At 36.7% G+C, this 24,880-nt stretch overlaps 1 protein-coding gene across 6 annotated transcripts in view; it reads right to left on the bottom strand.

Annotated features, from left to right (window-relative positions):
* The window catches only part of CIT (citron rho-interacting serine/threonine kinase), a 75,026-nt gene that overhangs the window by 22,249 nt on the left and 27,897 nt on the right, over positions 1-24,880 (bottom strand). For 3 of the 6 annotated variants that reach the window (XM_049805643.1, XM_049805641.1, XM_049805639.1), the window contains exons 14-24: positions 22,946-23,116; positions 22,613-22,666; positions 21,993-22,046; positions 20,682-20,822; positions 20,182-20,307; positions 17,187-17,282; positions 15,313-15,429; positions 14,762-14,871; positions 11,642-11,816; positions 10,020-10,217; positions 7,741-7,794 (exon numbers count right to left, since the gene is read on the bottom strand). In XM_049805643.1, the coding sequence (XP_049661600.1) occupies positions 7,741-7,794; positions 10,020-10,217; positions 11,642-11,816; positions 14,762-14,871; positions 15,313-15,429; positions 17,187-17,282; positions 20,182-20,307; positions 20,682-20,822; positions 21,993-22,046; positions 22,613-22,666; positions 22,946-23,116 (1,296 nt within the window). Of the gene's footprint in view, positions 1-7,740; positions 7,795-10,019; positions 10,218-11,641; positions 11,817-14,761; positions 14,872-15,312; positions 15,430-17,186; positions 17,283-20,181; positions 20,308-20,681; positions 20,823-21,992; positions 22,047-22,612; positions 22,673-22,945; positions 23,117-24,880 lie in introns of all 6 variants that reach the window. The other 3 variants (XM_049805642.1, XM_049805640.1, XM_049805638.1) reach the window with 1 other exon arrangement.

Consider the following 24,880-nt stretch of genomic DNA (forward strand, 5'->3'; position numbering starts at 1 on the left):
GTATTTTAATGGTAGACTTTATGCACTGCAGTGTACTTTGATTAGGAATAGAGTTTTGTTTCTTACAGAAAATAGCTTGAGTTTTTAAAATTTGATTTAGAGTATAAATATGCTGCACAGCAATTTTTATTTGAGAGAGAACTGTCACATCTAAAGCACCAGATTGGGAGTCAGGAGTTGTGGCTGTATTCTCAGATCTGCTGCTGACCTATGGTGTGCCTTTGCCAAAGCACTTTACCTTTTTTTGCCTCCTTTGTTTCCCCTTAAGTGAAATGAGGGTAATACCTCTCAGGGAGGCTTTCGAAGCGTGATATTTAAGAAAACTGAAGAAGAGGTGCAATGGAGGCAGCACAATCTGATGAATCTCCCCAGCAATTGCTTATATTACTATATGTAACACTGCATGTAACCAGGAAAAGCAGAAAAAAATTTAAAAATATATTCTATCAAAGTAACAGCATTACAGATGGCAGCACAGGATATATGAAGAAAGAAAAAAGTGGCAATGCAACAGACTAAGAGAAAAATCAGTGAAAAGCAAAAACTCAGCAAGGACAATAGCCTTGCCTTTAATGAAGTGGAAGTATCCATTTGTTTAATCAGAATAGCATTATACTATACACTTTAAACCACATTCCCCTTCAATTTAAAGAAAAATATGAACAACGGTGGGCCATTTTCACAATCTCGTTTGATTTTTATGAATGAAAGGCCATGAACACTGGATGGATGAATACCTGTAGCTCCTCCTAACTCAAAAGCAATGTCATCACAACAGAAGAGAAAGAAACCTCAGTATAATCTTGAAATCAGCTTAATAAAAAGAATTTCAGAAACTGGTAAACTCTATGCAATTCACATTCAACTCTTACAAATATGTTCTAAAGGCATTTTTTTTGCCTAGATCAAAGAAAAGTGAATAAGATACTTCTTTAAACACAAAGAATTAAAATCCCAGAGCACAGTTGGCCACACGTTCAAATTTAAATGTTCCAATTTCCTACACAAGCCAAGGACTTAAATATCTAAAGCAGTAGAGCATAGAGCATACAGCTCTTCTCAGCTATCTGGAAAGATGACAACCATCTCTTTTTGAAGAATATGTAACGCATATATTGGCAGCCTTTTACCATGCCTCTCCTAGATCTAAATTAACAGTATTTGATTTTTAAACTGTCAGCAGAAAAAGACCAACTGACATTACTCCCTGCTGGGTGAAGGGGAGTTCCTGCTACCCATATGTTCAGGGTCAAATCAAAATGATTCATACTTTAAAACACAACATTTCTAATGAAAATCCGATCATGTGGTTGTTTCCTGAGCACTCTTACTGCCCTGTTCAAAATATAGATTTTATTCTGGATTGCATACATCAAGTTCTCAAAGAACGCAGGCTGTGTCATAAGGATGTGTTAGTGTCTATGTTGCTGTAAGGATAGGAACTTAGAAATGTATTTATACAAACAAAAAGGAACAAAAGAACACTTGTTTTTACAGTGTTTTACCTACCATTCTTACAAGTAACATCTGAGATTTCTATGAACTGCCAGGTAAGATTGTATCTGTTTTTCTTCTACTTGTTCTTATTTTTATGTTTAACCACACCACCTATCTAGGCAGTTTTAAGATATTTTATACATCCATGGTTTATTCCACATGTATTTTATATATTAATACAAGTACTTTCTATAAAAATTATTAAACTAGTTTTGAAATACAAAAAAAGCAGAGATGGGGGAAACACAAAATGGATAAGGTGACATGCAGAGTTAGTGTGCCAAACTACTTAATTTTTTAAAACTGGCTGTATTTCAAGTTGATTTTATCCCTTAAGGGCTGGAAGTTAAGCTCCCATTCACCTTTATTCTATGTTCTGAGATTTTGACTTCTTTCCCTGAATATAACTAAAATGAAACCAGACCATTTTATATCTCACTGTTATATTTTATCTAGGAGGATATTTCCAGAAAACTTAAGACAAGTTACAAAGCAGTTAAGAAAGAAGGGTTCCAGTAGAAGCGACGTGATCTCCTTTCTTGAATGTTTTCCTAACAGTATATTTATTGACCATTTCAAAATGGCTTGGCTAAAATTCCAAATATATTATAACCTATATAATGTAATCTATAGCAATTGATAGATTTTATATTTTTTTAAAAAAGAGAAAATTTGGTCTTGTCAGTACAATTTTCCTTTTTTCATGGGGAAAGGGGAAATCTGTTAACAAATCCAATTTTTAAAAGCTACCTCCAGCTATGTATAACCCAACAGGCTTACAGAGCTTATAAATACTATGAAGCCCAAATAGTCATAGGTAATACTGACACAGGAAAATGGGGCATGGTGTGATATAAATGCCTGTGCTGGAAACCAAGAAGAAAGAAAACACAGATCAAAAAACCACATGTAATAGGAAATGCTGTCTTCGGCATACATACATACAACCTATGCCAGAATCCTGTACCTGAAAAGAGTCAATAGCTTTAGGTATTTTTCTTTTCAGTTAAGGAAATCCCCAGGCAAAAAAACACGAATCAACCAACCAACCAAGCCTGAGCTATTCTGGAGTTAAATCTGAAGTATATTAAAGGAAAGTCTGTAAGAAAACACTATTTTGTCCTTTAGAAACCCATAATACAATTACAAAAATCTTCAAATTTGAAGTTTATAAAACAACCAAACACTTGAAAGCTTGGAAAAGCAATTCTAGACAATCTAGGCAGCCACTGTATCTGTGCCACTGTATCATCACTCGCAGAGCAACTGAAATTTTGTCTTCAATCTATGCACATCTTCATCACAACTAATCCATAAAATAGATATTATCCAACCACACCATGCTAATCTTGGCAGATTGTTCACAACATACCACATCTAAGCGCACAACTTATCTTTATACTGATACAGAAGACTGTATCTCATTTTTAAATATTACAGAGTAACCCAAGCATAACAGCTCTTCAGCAAAAGTGACCACATTCAGCACAATTCCCTCCCCATTGCATGGTTTCAGAAAAGCAAAGTGTTTCCCCATTGTGAGATTGCACAGATTCACAGCTATTATGCCTGGCCCTACAAACTACTCCAGACATGGATCACAAATTAAATATTATAGCAACAAACCACTCAGGGCCATGATGATTAGGTTTGCATATCAGACACAATGTATAAAATTTAATCCATATGCTCCACCTATCAAAACCACAGGCAAAATAATGAGGGAAAGGAGAAAAGGAAGCCGTTTTAGAATACTACTAACTGCAGCTTGCTAGCTTCTCCATAACCTTATTCCTTCATGAAGACGTCTCGGTTCTCAGATGCCACCAACAAACATGCAGGAAAATGCTAGGAGACAGCAAGGTTAACTGTTCCAGGACGCTATCAGCAGCATGTTATTTGGAATTTAATGCAATTTTTTGTACCCCCTTAATTCAGAACTTCCAGACCAGCGCTTAGTTTTACTCTATCCATTTCCACTCCTCCCCACCCCTACTAATCTTTACTGGAAAGCTAGCTGTCAGATGTAAATAGGAAAAAAGAAAAAGGTATCTCTCAGCCCCAAGTTATTGTGAGGAGGAAGCAAGAACAGGCATCAGACTCACTTCGTCTTAACCTATTCACATTTGGATCCGAGAGACAAAGCTTTTCTAGCAGAGAAATACCAAGCATTGTGATGGAGCAGAATACCAAGCCTCTTAATGAACACAGCTGCAGAGAGATACCAGTCTTATATCTCTACCTGTTTGATCAATATATAACAATGAACTCCTCACTTTCTTCCCCTTTCCATAGTCAGGCAACATCTGTGACTTGAAACATACCTTGCACAGAGATCTCAGTCTCCAAAAACTCATCATGGCTTAGCTTGAGGTACATTGCTCTCATTAGTAGCTGCAGAGTAGTAGGACACTGCACAGTCTGCATTCCTCTTCTTCCCACACCAACCCATTATTAAAACATACAGTCTCCTGTACTCCTCTATCCCAGTTCCCAGAAGATGAGCTACCTCTACCAACCATGAAACTCGTCCTCAAATGGTGATGATGCCGTCGTCCACAGTGAAGGTCCCATTAACCTCTTTCACAGCAACACCTCATCAACACCCTAGAAGTCTCCGACTTTTTGTCAGGCTACAAAAACTACAAAGCTCCATTTCTGTCCATAACTGGCATCTGCCATCGCATCTTCTACAAAATGAGAATCGGGGATAATCCCTCCCACTCAACAGCCAATTTTTTTTAAGTTGTTTTTTTGTTGTTGTTGTTTTTTTTGTTTTTTTGTGGTTTTTTTTTTTAACAAATTAAACAAAGCCATATAAAAGTTTTTGCCTGGGTATTAGCCTTGTTACAGTGGGCAAGATCCCTTTACTCTGAAACATGACTTAGCATCAGAGTATATAACATCTTTAGACATAATTTTGGAAGTTCTCAAGAACACAGATTATTCTTGTATGCCAACTCAGTGAGCCAATGTGGAATCAGGATCGTAGACCAAAGTCAGGAGAACTTTATGCATAACTAAAATTATACATGTGCTAACAGGCTTGCAGATTTAATGCCTCAATATCCAATCTCATAGACAAGTGCAGAATCAAGCCTGTTAATACTTAAGATAGGAACACAAGATGATAACAAAAGAACCTCAAGGAGGGAAGATAAACCTTGTTTTATTGGAGAAATCTTGAATAAATGGAAATGCACTATCCAATTAGTATAAAGAAATGCCATTCTCCTTGCTAAAGTAAAAGCAACAGCCTGTACCTGAAAAAAACCTAGAAGATTCAGATGCTGCTTCCCTGGAATAGCAATAGTATTTTACTAAGCTGAGTGTAAATGCTTCATAGGATTCTTTTCTTCTAAATATTTATAGACTTTACGGCCAGCTTACTAAATGTTTTCTTTTTTAAACAATTCTACTACTATTTAGACAATGTGGTTGTATTTTTAACTTAAAATGTGTCAATGATCCAACAACAAGCCATAATTAAGAGGCAGTTGGAAACAATTGACAAATATGTAAATTTTCCTATTTAAGAAAATGCCTTTTATTTCTAGATCTTTTTCTGATTGCCTGGGAAATACTTTTAACACTCAAATGGACCATATTTCTGATAGAATAATTCTTTAAATGAGGGAGAAGGACTAGTTCCCTACAACAGATTCGCTGGATGATCTATCATTGTGAAAAGATTATGCGTGTGCCCACATGCATCTGTGTCTCTGTGTGTGTGTGTACAGCAGGTACTACAGTTTACAATTTTTATTGTAATTATGTATCCTATTATTTCTTGCACAACTGAGAGACAGAGAAAGCAAATGCTAGCATTTTCTTTTTGACCCCCAATAGTGAGAGAGATGTCACAAGATGAAACAACGCAGAGCTATCAGAACAACTAAATAGAGATTCACAAACAAGGCAGAAATTACGACCAACAACATAGCAATGGTCTCTATGTATGCACCCCAAAACACAGCAAATTTAAAATGAACAAATAGAAAAACCTGAAAAACATCTACATGGTCAGAGACCTCAGCAAAAGGAAGAACAAGAGTGCAGCGAGGGTACAAGGAAAGCAGACACACATTTGAGGTGTAAACCTTCTCTACAGTCAGAAGCTGTGACCTTTGTGAAGCTAGAGAAACAGGAGAAATACCATATCTTTTGAATACTATGAAAGTACTGAAGTAATTCAATCTTTCAAAATTTTTTTCCCTGTCTAATCTTATTTTCATAATTCTTGCGCTGTTTCAGGCTTCTCAATAAGATTAAATAAAAAATAATTCCATACCAAAGTTTGCCAGACTAGTTCAAGGAGTTTGTTTCAGCTTAAAAAGGATATCTTTTGAAAACTTGCTAAAAGAATAAACCCACTCATTATCATGCTGCGTAAGTAGCAGCATATTACAACTATTCCCTTGAAGTGTTATTTTAAAAGGAGTATACATTCTAATCGCCTTCAAGTAGAATCACATGGTCACCAAAAAGCAAAGCCTGCGTCATACCGGTCACAATCAGATAAAAATGAGGTTGAAATATCTGGTGAAGGCACTGTAATAAACATTCCCTGCTCCCTCACTGTCAGTAGATTGTCCTGTATTTTCTCTCAGTGCTCCCCAGTAGACAGGATGGACAGCTAGAACTACTCATAACACAGAACAAGAAAGTTTCTATCCATGGTCAATTAAATTATACATGCATTCTCTTGGGCTGGAAAGAGAATGTATGATGAGCATGTATTATTCATTTAGGAACTATTTAATTGATTTCTTATTGATGAGGATGTCTGATCCCACTCATCCCACTGAAGGGCCTTACAATGCACAACACTTTTAGAAATCTTTTTATGCAGAATCTTTGAAGCTCTCAACATTCTTGAAATGTTATGGGTCAGTCTTCACTGCTGGAGATCGTTCACACTTACAGAGCCCAAGTGTTACTAGATAATGAGTTACAACCTCTGAAAGGGAGCCTACCATGCAGTGAAAAGAAGCTACAGATTTTCTACAACTGGTTTTTGCCTGCATCAAGATCACAAAAGCATTTTCATAGAAAGCTGTCGTTCTGTATGAAGGGCAAGACAGAACAAAAGAAGATCAGCTGTGGATGCAAGAGAAATGATAGCACATATGGAGCTAGAGGATCAATCTAAGTAAATGAAGAAGGGAACAAAAAGTAAAGTTTCTTGTGCAGAATTTCTTTTAGACAGAGGTTAACACACTTTGGTAAGTTCTACTTCCTCATTTCTTCGTATCAGTGTATTCTAAGAACAGACTAGAAGAATCCTCTTGCTTAATGCTGAAGAGCAAATGAGGAAAACAGAATAACTCATCCTGAAAAGATATTTTTGAAAGATGAAAACTTGCATGTTAGATACTCAGTCCTACAGCATGAAAAATTAAGTTTGAGGAAATCACTGGAAGTAGGGAAAAAATCAAGATTTAAAACCCAGCAATTAAGCCCTGTTTACAGGGTGGGGTAAAGAGAAAAAGCCTAGAAGGATTGGCAATCAATGCTGACCCAGAGGACTGTGGTCCTTATTCAACACTTTTGTAATTCATGTCATTGGAAGACAGATGCTCTCCGTCAACCATCATAAAGAAGTTTGAAGATAGCGTTACTCTGCAAGAATCCCTATTGACAGACAAACCCTTGGACATCTGTCCTGAACTGATGAAATGAATCTAAAACCGTGTCAAAAGATCTCAAGCAGTAGAAGGTGCAAATTAAGATCCTAGAGTCCTCTCTGCTCTTTGAACAGATGACTACATGTCAGTGTATTACTTGGAACCACAACATTTCTTGCCTCTTCAAACAGTGTTAAAGTCCTCCTTAAAACCCAGAGTAGCATGAAGGCTCTTCCACTCTGGCCTAGATCTACAATGCAGCTCAGGATTTGAACAGGTAGATCTTTTCTTCTTGTGAGCAGAAAAGATCTTCTCCTACAATCATTTTTTGCAGCTGCTACACCATTCTTATTAGCTGCACTGCAATGAGATATTTTAATTTACTTTCTTCTCCAAAAAGAAGAATAGCATCAATTTCATGATCAGACTAAAACCTCAAAGTTGAGGTTTACCTGAAACCTAAAAGAAATCAAATCCAATCGGTCTAGCTCCTGCTAACACCTTGAAGCCAGAAGTCCACATTAGGAACTAGTGTCATCAAGGATTAAATAAGAAAATTGTTTGTTTCCTTATCCTTAATTTCAAAATAATTCAATGATCTGTATTTAATACTCACTGTGCAGCTATTACGAAGGGCTTCAAATTTACGCTGGATTTCATCTCTATGTGCCTAAAGGAGGTAAGAAGTTAATCATCAATTTTTCATACATTAGAATTCGAATCCAACAGCTGTTGCTAAACAAACTGCAGAACAATCTACCAGCAAGCAAAGTTTGGAAGGCAGATGCTGCAGGCTATGAAAGCACTCTGTAGTGGCAAAGAACTGATTAGCAAAAGTCACATCCTACTTAATCAAAATATACTTATGCTCCCAATTCTGAACTACTTTAGAAAAATGTACAAACTCAAGAACTGAATTATGTAAAAGGTTCCATCTGAAATGGTCATCAGAAGACATGTCGATTCCATATTAAGTTTGTACATTCTTGACATTTAAATTTGAGTTGGTTTTACTTCCATATCCAGATTGGTATTTCATATAAAATAAATACTGCATACAATTTAACGCTTGCAAAGAAAAACTATAATGAAGTATTATGCAAGCTATCCCAAACAGCTCTGCCAATCTACCTGAATCCTACCATAAAGTACCGTTTAGTCCTGAGCCTCTCTAAAAAGCAGTGATGAAACATAATAATCAATTCTTTGGAAGACAGCATCCAAAGTATGGAAAAGTGCAAAAACTTATTTTAAAGAGTTCAGTATTGCATGCACCATTTTACCTCCTAATTTACAAGCAAAGCATGACAAAGCAAAAGTTCTTGTTTCAGCCTCATGGCCTCTCTCAAAATTCATCAAACTGATTTAACAAGTGTCTAATGTCATATGCTATCTGAAAACTTAACAAATGAAAGGTTAGTGCACTAGCACATCCAGCCACCTTTCTTCATTCAGAACATTTTCCTTAGAGCCAAGAGACTAAACAGGAAAAACTGTTCAGCAGAAGTCAAATATGAGAGCTAAAAAGCTATCTTACCACAACAGGCAATGTGAAAAACAGAAGTGGTATATTAAAAAAAAAAACCCCACATAACAGAAATACTCCCAAGCCCACCAAACTGGACTATCTTACAACAGCTGGTCCAAAAGCACTACCATTTTGCCAAATTAACTGAAGCAATAACTGAGTAAACACAGGTCGTAAAAATTCATCTGTTTCACCGGTGGTGTAGGGTAAAGATATTAAGCACATCACCATCCCACTGGCAGCAATATTAGTTGTTATGCAAAGCTTTCAGCTGGGAGGGGACCGCCTCAGTTTTGAGCAAAAAAGAAACTGATGCCATGTTCTATTCAGTTTTTCTTAAGTCTTGATGTTGTTACTGTACTTTTCCAGTATGTAGCCACTTTAGAACAACTCTGAGTGAACAGTTCTCCCGTTCATCTACCCAAAGCATCAACATAATACAAACATCTATCTCAGCTGAGCCCACCATCCCTTCCGAAAAATAGCAATGGCAGAAATATTCAGAACAGTTCTTCGATCAAATGCCACTGGAGCAAGAGGATGCCCATTTTCAACACTTCAAAATAACTGGATTTGAAGGTCATTAAAGACTGCTACTCAGTGGGGGTTACCTGATAGCAGGTCATATACTTCTCCACTCTCTCCCCCCACAGCCCTGGGAATCTTTTATGATGGAAATATTTCTTAGAATCAAGCTGTTTGAAAGCATCTTTTTGTATTCAAAGGACAGCAAGCAGCAGCATATAATTTAGAATTCCATTTACTGGGGGGAGAAATTGAACGTTTTTTTTTTCCTTTATATCATTCACACACCTCACCAGAGACTGCAAGACACACGTGACAATTTTTAATGGAGTAAGCACTGGAATAAAATTATGAGCTAACAACACTATTTCCCTAGGAATTTGTTGTTTGGGTTTGGTTTTTTTTCCCCTGCATAAGTATCCTCAAAGCAGGGTAACTGATAGAAAAAAGAAAAAATAATCAAAACATTTATGATCCTGAAATACTTTCAAACTCATGAGGTATTTTTTAAATAAGTAAATCACAGAGTAAAACTCCTAACAATAACAATTTCATATGCAACTTTCATCTCACCACAAAAGTAATAATGCTCTTACAAACAATCAATCAGTTTTGGCAGCAATGAACCACTACTAGGGAGTATTCATATGGTTAAAGATAATAAGACAGACAAAATTTGACATTTTAGCCATTCCTGCCTCTATCAACACAAGGCATAATTCATATCCTCTTCTGAAAATTAAAAATTAAATAGTATAAATTCATTTAAATCTCCTTATGAAACATGCACCTACGTAATTTTATCTGTGTATACAGCTCGTAGTACAAATTTTAGGGCTCACCGTGAGAGCTTGAATCTCTTCCTCTGCCTCAGCTGTAGTCTCCTCTAGTTCAGTTTTGGCTTCGCGGAGCTGATTCTCCAGGGCTGTCCGTGCAGCCTGCAGCCCAGTAATTTGAGATTCCCTCTCCTGGAGTGTCAGCTGCAATTCTGTCAACTGCCTTTTGAGTTCCAGCTTTTGTTCTTCATGCTCTAGACCAACCTGACAAAAGAAAAAGTAGCATCCAAATATAAGTTACTAACAAAGAAAATATGGGCAATGTAATCTCATTTCAGACCTCACTTTAAGATGCCATTGCCATGTCTATCCCAAAAATCACATCTTGACAGATTGCTCAAGTCACTGAGAAGTCAAGGACGCAGCTTTGTCTACTACCTAAAAACTATGGTTTGCTTTGAAAAAGGTTAAAAGCAACCTGACATTTTGAAACAACAAGGGCACAAGAATAGTTCCAGCTGTGACTCAACTATCACATAACAACAAATGTTGATACAAAAAAGTTGAAGTAGTTTGTGATGAACTGTCTTCACTGAAATTGAGAATCTTTAAGAATCTTTATTTGAGAAACTTTAGGCATAAACATCAATACTAATCTTTACGTGTATGTAAATATTACATACATTTTGCAATTGACTTTCATATTTCATTTTCCCTTCAGATTCTTTTTAAAGAAACCAACCAGATCATCGTTTTAGGTTTATTTGAATGGCTTCTGTTGAAGGTTTTCTTGAGGCATACTCAGGGATAAACATGTCATTTCCAGAAATGGATAAGAAATGAACAAGCAGCAGAACAGATCTCAGTGCTCAAAATCAATTCCAAACCTTAGCACCTTCTTCAGGCTGTCTGCTATCCCAAGTGAATCTGTCTGTTGTGCTGTAGATGCGCGACAAGCCTGCCAGAAATCTTACACTGGTCCCAACCAACTTCCGGTCAAACAAGGACATGTGTTGGTCGTCCAACCCTCTTAGCTAAAGGCAAGATTTCAGTCTTAGCTGAAAATTAGTTGAGTGAGACTGGAGAAGGTAAAAGAAGATTTGAAGTGGATCCAAACTAGTTGATACAAAACTAAAAATGAAGCACAGCTCACAAATCTTTAAAAATGCATATTTTCATATTACTGTTAGGTTTCCTTTCCAGAAAACTTCTGACAAATGTGCATGAAGCAACAGGTCTCCTGCTTTCTTACAGCAATTCTGTTGTGTCCTTTTCTTTCTATTCTGTAGACTCTAAGGCTACGGTTAAGCTGGTCATTGTACATAGCTAAGCTTTTATTCTCTACCCCATAACCACCCTAGCTGGACAACATTATAAGGATATTGTACAAAAAAAACATAGATACGATTCTGAGAAAGCAAGATGATCTAAAAGATCAGATTCAGTTCATTCTAAGAATGATAAATCCTTAATACTTACATACTTACTTTTATCTCCTTTTAATAAGCATAATTTTTTTTAATTTTTTTTTTACTCCTAGAGGAAAAAAAGTACTGCTAGACCAAACTAAAATACCATTTTTTATGACACACAAAACTAAAACAACTAAATTCTAGTTCTCACTATAATGCTTAAAATGGGGTATATTCAAGTAAGTTTGTTTGGAGGGATTAAACCCAAGTTTTCACCTCTCGCAGCCTAGTCTCTAACTCCAGCAGGCGGTTCTTGTCAGTGTGATCTTGGTGACTCATCTTTTCCAATTGTTCTTCTAATTTTCGATTCTGGGCCTCTAACTTTCCAGCTTGTGTTTCCAAGTAGAACTTCTGTTGCCTGAGCTCTGAAATCATCTCTTCCTGGGCTTTCCTGACAGGAGAAAAGCACAAGTGACAAACCCAGAATGTCCTTAACATACGTCCTTTCACTGGGGTGAAGTAAGGAAGAATATACTACAAGTTTCCCATTAAGTAGAATAGTTAAGTTCATAGCTTAAATTCTACATCCTAACTGAAAAAAAAAAAGTCAACTCTCTATTCCTGTCTGCAAAAGATCCATGGACTAGTGTATTCATCAACATATGCCCAGAGCACTAAAATTCCATGTTTGCAAGTTGCACAGAAGAATTAGTCTTGTACACGGTAATCTCCAATATTTAACCTACAGTTCATTCTTCTCATTTCATCAGTTCCTTGTAACGTGTTTTTCTATACAGGAAAAATAAATTCTAAGAAAAGTTGCTTTCACACAATATATTTCCATGAGATAAGAGAAATCCTATGGTTTTTGGTTTGGGGGGTTATTGTGTTGTGGGTTGTTTTGTTGCCTTTTTTTTTTTTTTTAAGTTGTAATGGACCTAGAACTTGACCTACATTGAAGTGAAGCTTTGCTGTCTGTGATCAAACTCTTAATCTACAAAGCAAACAAAAATAATTACTTGTGCTCATAAGAATTTTGAGAGCTGGCAACAATTAATTATTACCATAAGAATTTGAAATGGATACCCTCATAAAAAAAAATAAAATAAAGGAAAAAAGATCTTCATACGTTATTTACAACTCCTGGAATCATTTTATCATGCATTGGAAAAGTCTGCCTCATAGTGTGCTTTCTACTTAGAAGTCTCACAAAGCTTTACATATATTAATGAATTAATATTTTAAGAAGTTCACTGTGAGATAAGCTGTTATTAATCCTATCCCAGAGAAATTATGTGGGTTGCCCAAGATCAAATAGGAAGACTTAACAAAACTAAAAATAGAACTTATATTTTCTGACTCGCATTTCTGTGCAATGCATGCAAAACCACCCTTTCAACCCTTCCTCTTTTTTTAATTTACCTCTACAGATTATTGCCAGCCAGAACTGTCAAATGCTGTTCTTTCACATCCTACTGTTTACTGGGCTATCTTCTCAGAAATCTGATAATCATTAGTTTCCTCAGATACTGAAGGAACAAAAGCTAGCAGAGTTGCCCTCTCCTCTGAAGGGTTTAATCACTAGTTCTTCTCTTCGAGCATGCTCAGATTAGCCGTAGCTTTCATGGATTCAAAATACAGTCCAGCAAAAGATTTATACATTTTCACCACCACAATTCACAAAATAAGCACAAATTCATTAGCCATCTGCATGCATAATAAAGCAATTTTCTCTTAAAATGTTAATTCTGTACTATCTTCTACCAATCCTGCAAAAGTACGTTACCTGACAATATGTCTCTCAATAATCTAAGTCATATGTTAAAACATTATTTTTTTGTTTGTTCTCTATGGATCTCCAGTCAAGTGTCCTGCTCTCAGAGGATGCATCTAGCTCAGCTAAATTCTTACACTCAGTTTAGCACCAATGACTGTGACACTAGACCTTGCATATGCTTCCCAGGTACACTTTGAGACAATACTTCTGTTTTATTTCAGACTGAAAGTAAGTTATGGCTTTTGCTGCCTCAACAAACTTCCTGGGTGATTAACTGGAGGTCATCTGGAGCATAAAGCAACACAATTAAATTTCTCATTTATTTCTGTGAATATTTTTGCCTGCTGAGGCTAAAATAACTTGCCAGATATTTGAAATACAACAAAAATTGGAGCCATTACATATCTGGAGGCATAATCACCACTGAAAAGGAAAAAAACCAAAGCAGCTTGTTGCCAAAATTTATCCTTGCTTGATTCCATTCAATGTTATAGGTGAATCTATCCAAGCACTTCCCACAGAGACACTACCTGACATTGCATCCAGCAACTGACAGACACTGAAAACCTTTCTGCAGACAGCCAAAGTTGATGAATCTCTTAACTCAGTAAGAGCATACACTACTTCAGCCCTACCTTGCAGGATATAGCAAATAATCCATGCTTTTTTCTATACTTGAAGTAGAATACCTTTAAATCATTTATGAAGGAAAAACATCATTATAAGGACAAGAAAACTCAGCTAAAATCCAAAGCAAAATAAAGTTCAGGCAGACAAAAAGATTTGACACTGAAGATTTCCTCTGTGTTTAATAAGAATTCACCACAAGAACAATTGCTGATTACACAGTGATTCAAGATAACATTAGATCTTGACCAGTAGTATAGCCCCAAAACACTGAACTGACTATTACACCGGTCATTGATGAGAACTCAAGTGAGGCTGAAGCCGAGAAGGCAACAGAGATATATGCAAGTGCTATCTGGGTTAGGAAGAAAACAAAATTAATTCAGGCAGCATGCTGAAGCTGAAGCTGGGGTATCTCCTACTTTGCATTACTTCTGCCCATTTCAGTAACAAAATATCTCACTCTTGCAATTGGCAATTGAAAAAAAATTAAGAAAAACTCTTGGCTTAAAAATCTAGTTTTCTTACTTGTCTTCTCACCCATCAGGGCAGGATGGAATGTTTGTGAAAGAAAGGTGTTTAATGTTTTCAATTCCAACGTTATGCAACTGTCACAGGAACCAAGGAAAATATAAATGTATTGGCAGTATGTATGTTCAAAAAAAGGAATATATGCTTCTCCAGAGGTATTTTAGACATTAAAATTATTAGTATTCATTTAACATGTTTGGTAACCCTGCACAAAGCACCAGCCTTAGGAAAGGCTCCAAAGTAAACATTGTAATACAAACCAATTTTCCTAGTCATATTTAAGGAAACACACAATACGCAATGAACCACAACTACTTGAAGAACAAGCGTATTTTTGCATCACTGAAAAACAAGCAGGGAGCACAGCAGACCTGAAAAAATAATCACTTTTACATTAAGAGAACAGATCTCACTAAGAATTGTTCAGTAGTGACTAGTATCATAGCAGTTGCTATACTTACATGTTCCTCTGGGTAAAAAGGCTGCTATTTGCTGCCAGTTTATTGGCCTCAGACAATTCCACTATTCTCTGCTCCAGTGACCTAATCTTTGAATCCATTGCATTGATCATCTGAAACAGAGCAATGTGCCTTTGAGACTGCACAATAGAAATAATTATAAAAACAATGTTTAAAAGTCTGAACTTTTTTCCAGAAACAAAAAGAAGTAAAAGAAAACCAACCAAATGGCCAAAAGAGCATCACAGATGCAATTACTGGAGCTATTTATAACTGCTTTCTATTGCTTTAATGTTAGGAGAAAGCAAGCATTATATTATCAATGCACAAAATGATGGGTACACAACAAGCTATGTGGCTACTTTTAAGGAAATATTCTTGAAGATACCTTGAATTAAAAAAACATGCCTTGTAAAATTAGTATTAATCAGTGGATTTCCTTCAAAACGGCTCAGCAACACTACAAAACCTCAAACAAGATTATCTTGCTTGAAATCAGAGTCTCAGAAAGCTACTCTTAAAAACGCTTTGTTCTCCAATTCTACTATACATACCGCCTTCTGTTCAGCCAGGACTTTACATTTCTCACGTGCTTCTTCTTCATGTCTTCTGAGCATATTCTCAAGTGCTTCCTTATCTGCAAGATCTTTCTTCATCTGATTTTCCAACACCTAAATGAAGACATTTCTTTTGTCTAAATTTTATCTGTTTCACTGGGCAAAGGGCAAGCAGAAAGAAAATCATCAAGAAAGATAGAATATTTTTAAAGCAATTGATCATATCTCAAGCAATATTAAAGCCAAGATGCAATTGCATGAAATCCAGGGAAGAGCAAACTCCAAAAAAGAGCACTCCCTCAGTTATCTCCAAAGACTGAATTTAATGATGGAATTCTATGAAGACATGGAGATACTGTACATTTTTTAAAATTATTATTTTAAGTCATACAAATTGTGTTCAAGATCTACTCCAGACTAATGCAACAGAAAACAGAAAAACTCTATACCCCAATATATATGGCAGTGGAAATAAGGAAGTGCACAACCTTTGGCTGCCCTACCAATATGGCTCACAAGCAATTTGTAAGTTCTGTAAGTATGCATGAGAAGACAACCGAGACCCCGTGAATTCTTCAAGTCGGAGACACCAAATGAAACAGCTAAGTAAAAGACTTTTTTGTGGCACGAATACCTGTCATTAGGAACAGGACTGAAGTAACTACATGTTACTTTTTTATAAAAACAAAAGCATGTTATGTATGTTGAGAACTTTAAATCAGTTGTTAAAGTGAAGGTCATTTCCTTCAAAGACAAGTTTTCAAAGGCACAGAGTCGGGACAACCACAGGATATTTTCTACTGTTCCAGTTACAAACGTCCCATGTCCTCTCTCATCCCTTTGAACCTCTTTCACCTGGCTTCCTGATTCTTCCTACTAAATCCTATATCGTATGTCCCTGTAATACATTGGCTCTCTTCCTTTTAATTCTTTTTCCAATCTCTTTCCACTTTTCCGGGTTTTATGTTACCACTTCCTCTTTCCCAACGTCTACCTCTGATTTTCCTGCTTTCTATCACCCTCCTCTCATTAGTGATTACCACATGCTCTGATCTGCCAGGAAACCTTCTTACTTCTCTTTTTTCCTCTATATTTCTCCCATAGAAATTTCTTCTCTCCTCTTAAATACTACATCCTCTCACATTTAAGCTGAAATGTAGAATTAAAGTCCTAGGTAATCGTACTAGATAAAGATTGCTGAAAACAGATTATGCTTAGTAGAAATAAAGATTCTTACAAAAGGCATTTACTGGCTGACGTACTGCAGGTTCTTTAGAAAAATCCTCAGCCAGTGCACACACTCCTATTTCCCAATTTGTTTTTCCTAATTTTAGATGGTGTCTATGATTCTATTTCTATACTGTTTGTTAAAGTCTTATGCTACTCTGAAAAAGACAAAAACAAAGTGGGTGGTTTCTGTGGCTTCTTGGCAGATGTTACAGCTCCAAGAAGATGGAATTTCAGAAACGCTCTAGTATTTGCTGAATTTAAAACTTGCAGGTGGGCTATGTAAATACTCATAGAAAATCACCAGTAGGAACTGAAAGCTTCTTCAGGATGTGAGATCCAATAGCATTAAGTAAGTATTATTGAGTCAGCAATAGTCAAATTACAATCAACAACTGCATTCCTATAGTTCTGACTTCAAATGCCACCTGTTTTAATGCAGTGCTAAAGACAGATGAGGTACAATCGCATGGACTAGAAGAAAAACTTATTCAGATTCCACTCTGCTCTCTGAACATTTCAGTAGTGGTAAGCAAGAAGGCAACTTATAAGACAAAGCAATTGGAGCCTAAAGGCAACTGTTTTTCCCTGAACTCATTCTATCTACAAAAGCTTGTAGGAAGATGATAAGAAGATATTTTTACTTTGAGTTTTTCCTCATAGAATTGTTCCTTCTGTTTCAGCTGCAGTTCCAGATGTTGTGCTGCAATCTGAGCCTCGCGATGCTTTTCTTCCAGCTCCTAAAAGCAGCAGAGATTCATATTCAGACACAAAGAAACAGTAAGCGCTGTGTGTATGCATTACACAGGTATCAAACATTCTATTCATTCTCTTTTTTAGGGCTTCACACCATAAAAATCCCAAAAGCAGGGCTGTCATAGTAAAAAAACATTATGAGAGCTGCACGTAATCAGTTTTAAGCTTTGCATATTGCTGCTGACCCATCTACCGTAGAGCAAATATACTGCTAAAGACAAAGATTTCTACTTCCACGGTAAGAATCTCCATTTCCCAGTAAAACATTTCCGAAGATGGGCCAAGGATGTTTTGTGAAAACAAGCAGTTATAAACACTTTATAGCTGCAGTGGCATCACAGGAAGTTCAGATCTATTTTTAACAAGATCTCTCACTTGTTTTCTCACAGAAGACCTCAATAATGGGGCACTGCTGTCCATGCTTTTCATTCTACATTCATAGACTGGGAATAGTATTTACTTTGCTATATTCCTCAGACAGATGTTGTCAGAATAACTATAAATTGCTTGGAAAATGAAAAGTGCAGGATGCAACATATATGGTAGAACATACCAGAATATTTTTAACCTCTTCACATCAGATAGTTTGAGCCATGTACAATAAGGACTTAAATGATTTTGTATCTCAGAAGTTAGCTATTTCTGCTGTCTGACTATATTATTCAGGTTATATCTATAATCACCTTTCAACAGGACACCTCGCAAGAGTTGAGCTTAGAACTTTATGCTCATTCATTGTCATATTTGCCATTCCAACAGTTTCCTTAGAACAAGAGTCAGATCCAGGTCTGTCATTCACTACCACTGGGTTGACTCTTGCATAGACAAGTTCAGGTTTTGGGATGCATCCAGGTCTCCTGTCTGCCTTCATTACTGCATAGCACAGAAAAATTTCCCGATATTGAAAACATACAAAGACTTTTTGCTCCAGTAATTGCGATAGACCTCTTTTTCCAGAAGTGAGAATCAAAGAGGAGGTTCACCAAAAGTAGGTCATCTACAGTGCCTAGTACCCGACACTTCTGCAAGGAATGGAGATTGCTGCTTTTTGCAATTGAAATATGTCTCCCAGCAACAAGAGGGACAACTCACCTCCCCCAGAAGCCCACACGTTTTGGGTCCTGGCAGAGAATCAGACAACCAGATCAGCAGCAGCTTCAAAGCTATCAGCATCAGACTGCTCATACTGTAGCAGAAGCTTCACCAGTTTCTGCAGTGGCATTTAACAGCCAGTGTGGGCTTAAAAAGGTAATCTCTTACCATTCCAGTTCTCGCTTACTATTCTCTATGTAGTGCTAACTTTGTTATTAGCTTCATGGCAATGATCTACACTTTCAAGCAGTAATAAGTATCTTCTCTAACTTGTTTCTTGCTACTTCTTATTCAATTCTCTACAGGCAGATCAGCAGGTACTTCTCAGGTACTGCTAGATGAGCGTACATGAAACTAATGCTGTTGTTCAACAATTTCCACCTTATTCTATGCAATCCTGTATCTTCAGCTCTCTTCCTACCTTTCTATACTTTCTGTACCAGGAAAAGTCAGAAAGTGTTTGAAGAGATCAACTTGAGAGAAGGAACAGGATGGAAGTAGAGAAAAAAGAAAACTTTACCCCATGGTCCCAGATCAGAGCTGCAAGGGACTAGGAAAGACGCTGTAGTATTATTTCTTCAATGCCTGTTTGACTTATTTTATAAAGTTACTTTCATGTGTCTCCAACATTCTGTCAGAACTACATGGAAACTATCTATAAAAAGAGCTAAACGCATCCCATGGTATAAAACAATTAGTTGGTATTTCTGCCTTCCCTTCCAGTTTTCCCTCCACCAAGAACGTAATCAAAACCAATGAACAATCCCCAAACATACACAAGAGGCTTATGAAACAATTTGAAGTTTTACACTATATCTAAACAGAAAGTTGGCTCTGTGCCCAGCAAAAACCATAGTCTCCCACTTCCCATGCACTCAGGTTATCAAAACAATTTGTAAGAAAAAGCACTACTAAAGACCAGATTCTACCTTTTCTTGAGAGCGCTCAGGCATTCTGATGCTAAAGTCTACATATGCAGCTATTACCCAGAACAAGTATGGGTCATCTGTTGACTCCAAATACTGTTATTTGTACATTTCCATGGCCTTCCTCAGGTGTGTCTATGCTCAGGATTGCTACCAATAAAATGTAATCTTTTTTTCCTTGTCATATTGGCAACACAGAAAGAGAGCTCATGAGAAACACAAAATTAATTTCATTATTCCACTATAAAATTATGCTTCCTGTCCCAGGGAAGTAAAAGTATTAGAAACACCCTCTGCTTGGTTCACTGTAGACATACCAACTTGCTCTAAAGATTTAATAGGTTTCACAAGGAAAGAAATTGCCAGCAGAGAAGGTATGTGGGTGAAAATGGATTCCTGACAAATATTATCTTTGGAGACAAACAGTTTAGATGACTAATTTCTCTCTGCTTCAAAATGTAAGCATTTGAAGTATATCTGACCTCTAAATTCCTTTGCAATTTAGTTTAAAAGCTAGATATCAATGTTTTTATTGCTGCAGTATCCTGTCCTGAGAATGTTTTACTTCTGAAACAATCATTAGGTAATTAATTTAAATATTACTAAGTTGACTTAAAAGTGCTCCCACAGAGATAACTAGAATTTTAAAGCAGTATTAAAGACTAAATGTATAGGGTGAGTTTGTAACTAAAGGTGCAAATAGAATTTGGGTGCTTAAGCTTTCTCCAGTATGACTGGCACAAGAAACAAATCCCTTTACACAACAATTTCCACCTTATTCAATGCAATTCTATGTCTTCCGTTCCTTTCCTACCCCTTTCTTACAAACTCTTACCCTTTATTTTTCATTTTCACCTCTGCTCACCAGAATTTTTTCTGCCATCTGTTGAATCTGTTGAGATTTAGTTTGAATATCTTCCTTTAGACGGTTTTCTCTTCGTTCCACAGTCTCTAACCTCTTCACTTGATTCTCCAGAGAATGGCGCCGTTCCTGTAGAGCAATTATTAACTGCCATTTAGGCTAACCAACTCCGCATTGTCACAAAGCAATGAGTAGTTTCTAGAAAAAGTCAGCTGAAGCAGTCAATATATGGTTGTCTTTTATATTTGAAATCCTCATCAGGCTTCAAATCCCTTATGCAAACCAAATGTCCTTATTGACTCCTCACTGAAAATAAAAGGCCTCTCAGTTTTCTTCAAATAAATATATGCTTTTTAATTAAAAATGGATTAACATGTAACATCACTTTCCCATGACTAGTTTTGGCAGGAATACAGGCTGTTCACAGTCGTCCAGATGAGGGTTCCTAAACTGAGACACATCCCAATAACTAATTAACTCCAGATAAGACATTCTCTACTCACCTCCGCTTCAAGCAATTTCTTCTTCATGCTTTCATTAGAATCTTCCCGATTCTGCAGTTTCTCTAGCTCCTTCTCAGCTCTCTCCTTTGCTTGACGGATATTCTGAAGAAGTTCAGTTGCCTCTGAGCTAGCTTTCACAGCCTAAAGGTCCAAAGGCGGGGGGGGGCAGGTATTATAAGAAAAACACACACACAAAAAAACCTTGGTATGTGAAAAGTTCATAAATTCGAGATGGTCAACATTCTGAATAAAATTGCTACAGAACTTTGGCCTAGCAGTCTAAAATTAAGACCTACAACCATGTGCAGGAACCCAAATTCTAACTTCTGTTACATAATTCTTTTCTGTTTCACAAAAAAATGTAAATCCAGGAGATCTACGTGTTTGTCTTGCTGTACTGCAAGTTTCTAATTGTCTCTGTGTACTGAAAGTAAAGCCTACCCCCAAGTTCAGCTCAAGTTCTTCGAAAGAACCCACAAAATACTCTTACTAAAACACTAAGAGAATAACTTGTTGGCCTACAGATAATTCCTTAGAATTAATGAAAGGAGAAAAGGGGAGGGGGGATTAAAACAGGACTATTTTGAAATATTAGAAGAGCTATTTCTACATAGTTTTGGCCTCCTATTAATATTCTAAAACACTAACCCTTGAAACAGTCCTCTCTTGGCAGGTGCCAAGTTTGAAAAGCTCTCTCAGTGGATTATTATGACAACCACTTTCTTTTCTGCGGAAAGATCCCAATAAAAGAAGTTCTACTGTTCTTATAGCACCTGCTTAAGTGACTGATCACAACTGCAAACATTAGGTATTATGTACTTCCTTCAGCTTACATTGCTAAGGTTTTTTAATTCTGTTGTGAATCCTTATCATTCAACATTTTTACTGTGAATAACTGAATTGGAAAGTGATTTTGTAATTAAAACAGAGTATACTGGGAGACTAAACCAAATCCAACATGTATTTCACTAGTGAACTAAAAACATCTGAATCCTGTCTTCAGAAGCTAGGGACAAATGCACTGCATACAGCATACCCAAACTGGCCTTTTAAATTAGAATTGCTCTACACTACTCCAGTTCTGACTCAGCTTCATTTGTAAAAATAAACACTGCTGACATGTCTCAAGAGCTGAAAGCATATTGAGAACACCAATGATTTCAGATACCAGTTCCCACACCCTTTTCCTTATCATCCCCCATGCTATGACTAATTCTATTTTTGAGGATAAAACAAAGTGCATCCCTCCTCTGCATTAAGGTTTCACTGGAAAATCTTGTGGAAAATTCACTTTGACCACGCAGACATTACCTTTGTCAGCTTTTCCTGCAGCTCCTGGATTTTGGCCTGCTGCTCTGTATTGATCTACAGTTAAATAAAAAGATGGGGAAAAGAGTGTCATAAAACCAAAAAGGAAAAAATACTCTCTGCTTATGATACTGTATTTATTTCAATTCACTTGCCAAAACTCTTTGTTTCTCCCTGTAAATTCCAACACACCAAAATGCTCCTTGGCAAATCTACTCCCATTTTACTAACTTCTTCGATTTCATATTTTGTTCACCAAATAGATTGGTCAGTGTGAGAATACTCAGAATTCTTTCTATTTTTCATTCATTATTCTTTATTTATAAAGAAAACCCTTATGTATCACTAACCTAACTCCAAACTCAGATTACACATAATGGCTTGTCTTTGCCCAGCTTCCAAACACATTCATTAAGAACAGGATACCCAGACACAGCTTTACATCAAATCAGAAAGAACAGTGAATCACACCAAGAAAAAGATTTAAAAAATAAAAATTAAAATTATAAAATAGGGAGGGATGTGAGGCTGTGCATGCCATTGACCAGCCAAAGACACTCTTGGTTTTTGTGCATAATATGAAAGACCCAGGAAGCAAACTCCAGGACACTGAAGTAACATACCTTCTCCAATTTGGAATACAACTCTCCTGCTTCATTTTTTCCTTGATCTTTAACCTGTAACTTAAATATAGAATATATAAAAGTCTCAGCAAAAGTTGTAGTACAGTGGTCTTCTATCCAGTCATCAACTAATGCAATTAAAACACAAGCATTTACACAAAGTGTAAATTACATTATTTCAAGCATAAAATTGAAAGACATTCTGTATTCATTGTATAAACTATGCTAATCTTTAGAGGACACACACACACACACACAACTTCCATGTGTGTCTAAAACAGAACTAGAAATTCAAGCAAGCATCAGCCCCCTCCCCCATGAAGCCTAAACTACCTTTTGCAATTTGTTGTGACATTCAGTAGCTTTACGTTTGAATTCTTCAGCTGCCAGCCGGGACTCTCTCAACTCCGATTCATAAAGATCACTACGCCTGCGAGCTGAAATAAGATCCTCTTCTAATTGATTCATCATCAACCTCATTTCTTCTACTTGAGCTTGATATTCCTGTAGTTGTGGTGGAAGGGAAGGAAAAGGTATTACATTTTAGAGGCAACAGGGGAAATATGTGGAGCAGCAGATCCCAGAATATTGATTGCAGGCAAGAGGTCCATTTAAAAATATGTGGAAGAGAAGTAAAGTACAAAATAAAACAATAAGAGCTAAATAAAATAACATATCTATGGTGTTCTGGTTTAAGTCTTGCCATTTTCAAGTCAATACCTTATAAAGTCAAAACACTGACCTTTTGAGAGTGGCTTCACTGCAGAAATACATACAAACATCTACACACAAATGATAAATATATTTACATTTCTAACTTCTGAAACAGAAACGTGCCTTTGAGTTGATGTCTCTACTAAATGCCAATATGCTCCCTCAACATGCATCCCTGATAACATGACAATTATCACAGATCTGCACAGCTTGGGAAAAGGGAAGAAGGAGAAGCAGAGGGGTAGCATACTGTGGCTTCTAGCTGTCAGTTATTTTCTCTTGACAGAGTTAAAAAGTATCATATTGCTCCATATGGGAGACAACCTAAAATCAAACATTAACTTAGAAAAACTGTCTAAAAATCACATTGCCCATAGAAGATATTTGCCTATGTAGGCAGAAATAACGATTCCCCATGCAGGACACTACACAGCATTTGGATGGGGAAGGTCGGAGAAGAAAAGAACATCTGAATTGACTATCTCAATGAGACTGGGTACTCAAACTGAGATTAGCTTGTGAGATTGCTTCTCGTACCTTCACTGGAAAAAAAGAATTTGATTATGTTTATTTAGCATTTACTAAGTCCCATAAGTATACATTTTATAAAATTACTCTAAACAAGAACAAAAACCCAAACAAAAACCAAAACCAAAGTACTTTTTATGAACCTGAGAACAAGTAGAAAACATGTACATCAAGAGCTAGGCAAAAATATTATGAAGGACTGACAGTGGGGGAGTCTCTCTTTCTTTCCATTTTAATATCTTATAATATGCCTGACTACCTCCATATTCAAAAGAGTAACTGTCTCATGACAAAATCAGGTTTGTCATCACTCCTTCCAGACACCCAGCTGTCTTTACTTAGACAAGTGATTGCATGAACACTGACCCTAATGTCAGCATGTGATTCTCTAGCAACATGGAGAGCTTATGCAGATATTTAAAGAAGCTGGGCCTTTAACAGATCGCTTTACTATCCATTACGAGCAGCATGGCAGAATGGCTCTTTGGTTTGTAATCTCCAGATTGGTTCTTCAGTTTGTAAGGCAGACAGGGGACCTAGTCTTGCCTGTTAGTCCTTCCATGGATGATCTTATTTTCTTGCTGGAAAGAATTAAAGCCTTTTTACGATAACTGAGCATACGTTAACTCAAATATTCATTTCATACGAATACATTTGTGAATAAAAAAGGCAGAATGGTTTCAAGGAATACATGTTCTGCTCAGAAATCATAATTTGTTAAGACTTTCTAAAATACCCAGCTTTTATATAAGCAAACACTTGACCAAAGAATTACAGGTATGACTACAGTTGCCACTGTGAAAATGAGTGTTTGGGAAGGGAGGAGAACAGGGAGGGAGAAAAGGAAGAAGAGGAAGCAATTAGTAATATTTCAGTTTTTCTTGTTTCTTCACGTTTTCAAGACTATCTTCGAATAAATCTCACGGTCAGGGCAGAGGAACAGGCCACATCACTCAAGGCGACACAGAACAATACTTCTTGCATATGCACTGCTCATACTTTAAAAACTATCAAAATGTACTTAAG

This window comes from Accipiter gentilis, chromosome 7 (genome assembly GCF_929443795.1).
Source record: "Accipiter gentilis chromosome 7, bAccGen1.1, whole genome shotgun sequence".
NCBI classification, from domain to species: domain Eukaryota; kingdom Metazoa; phylum Chordata; class Aves; order Accipitriformes; family Accipitridae; genus Astur; species Astur gentilis.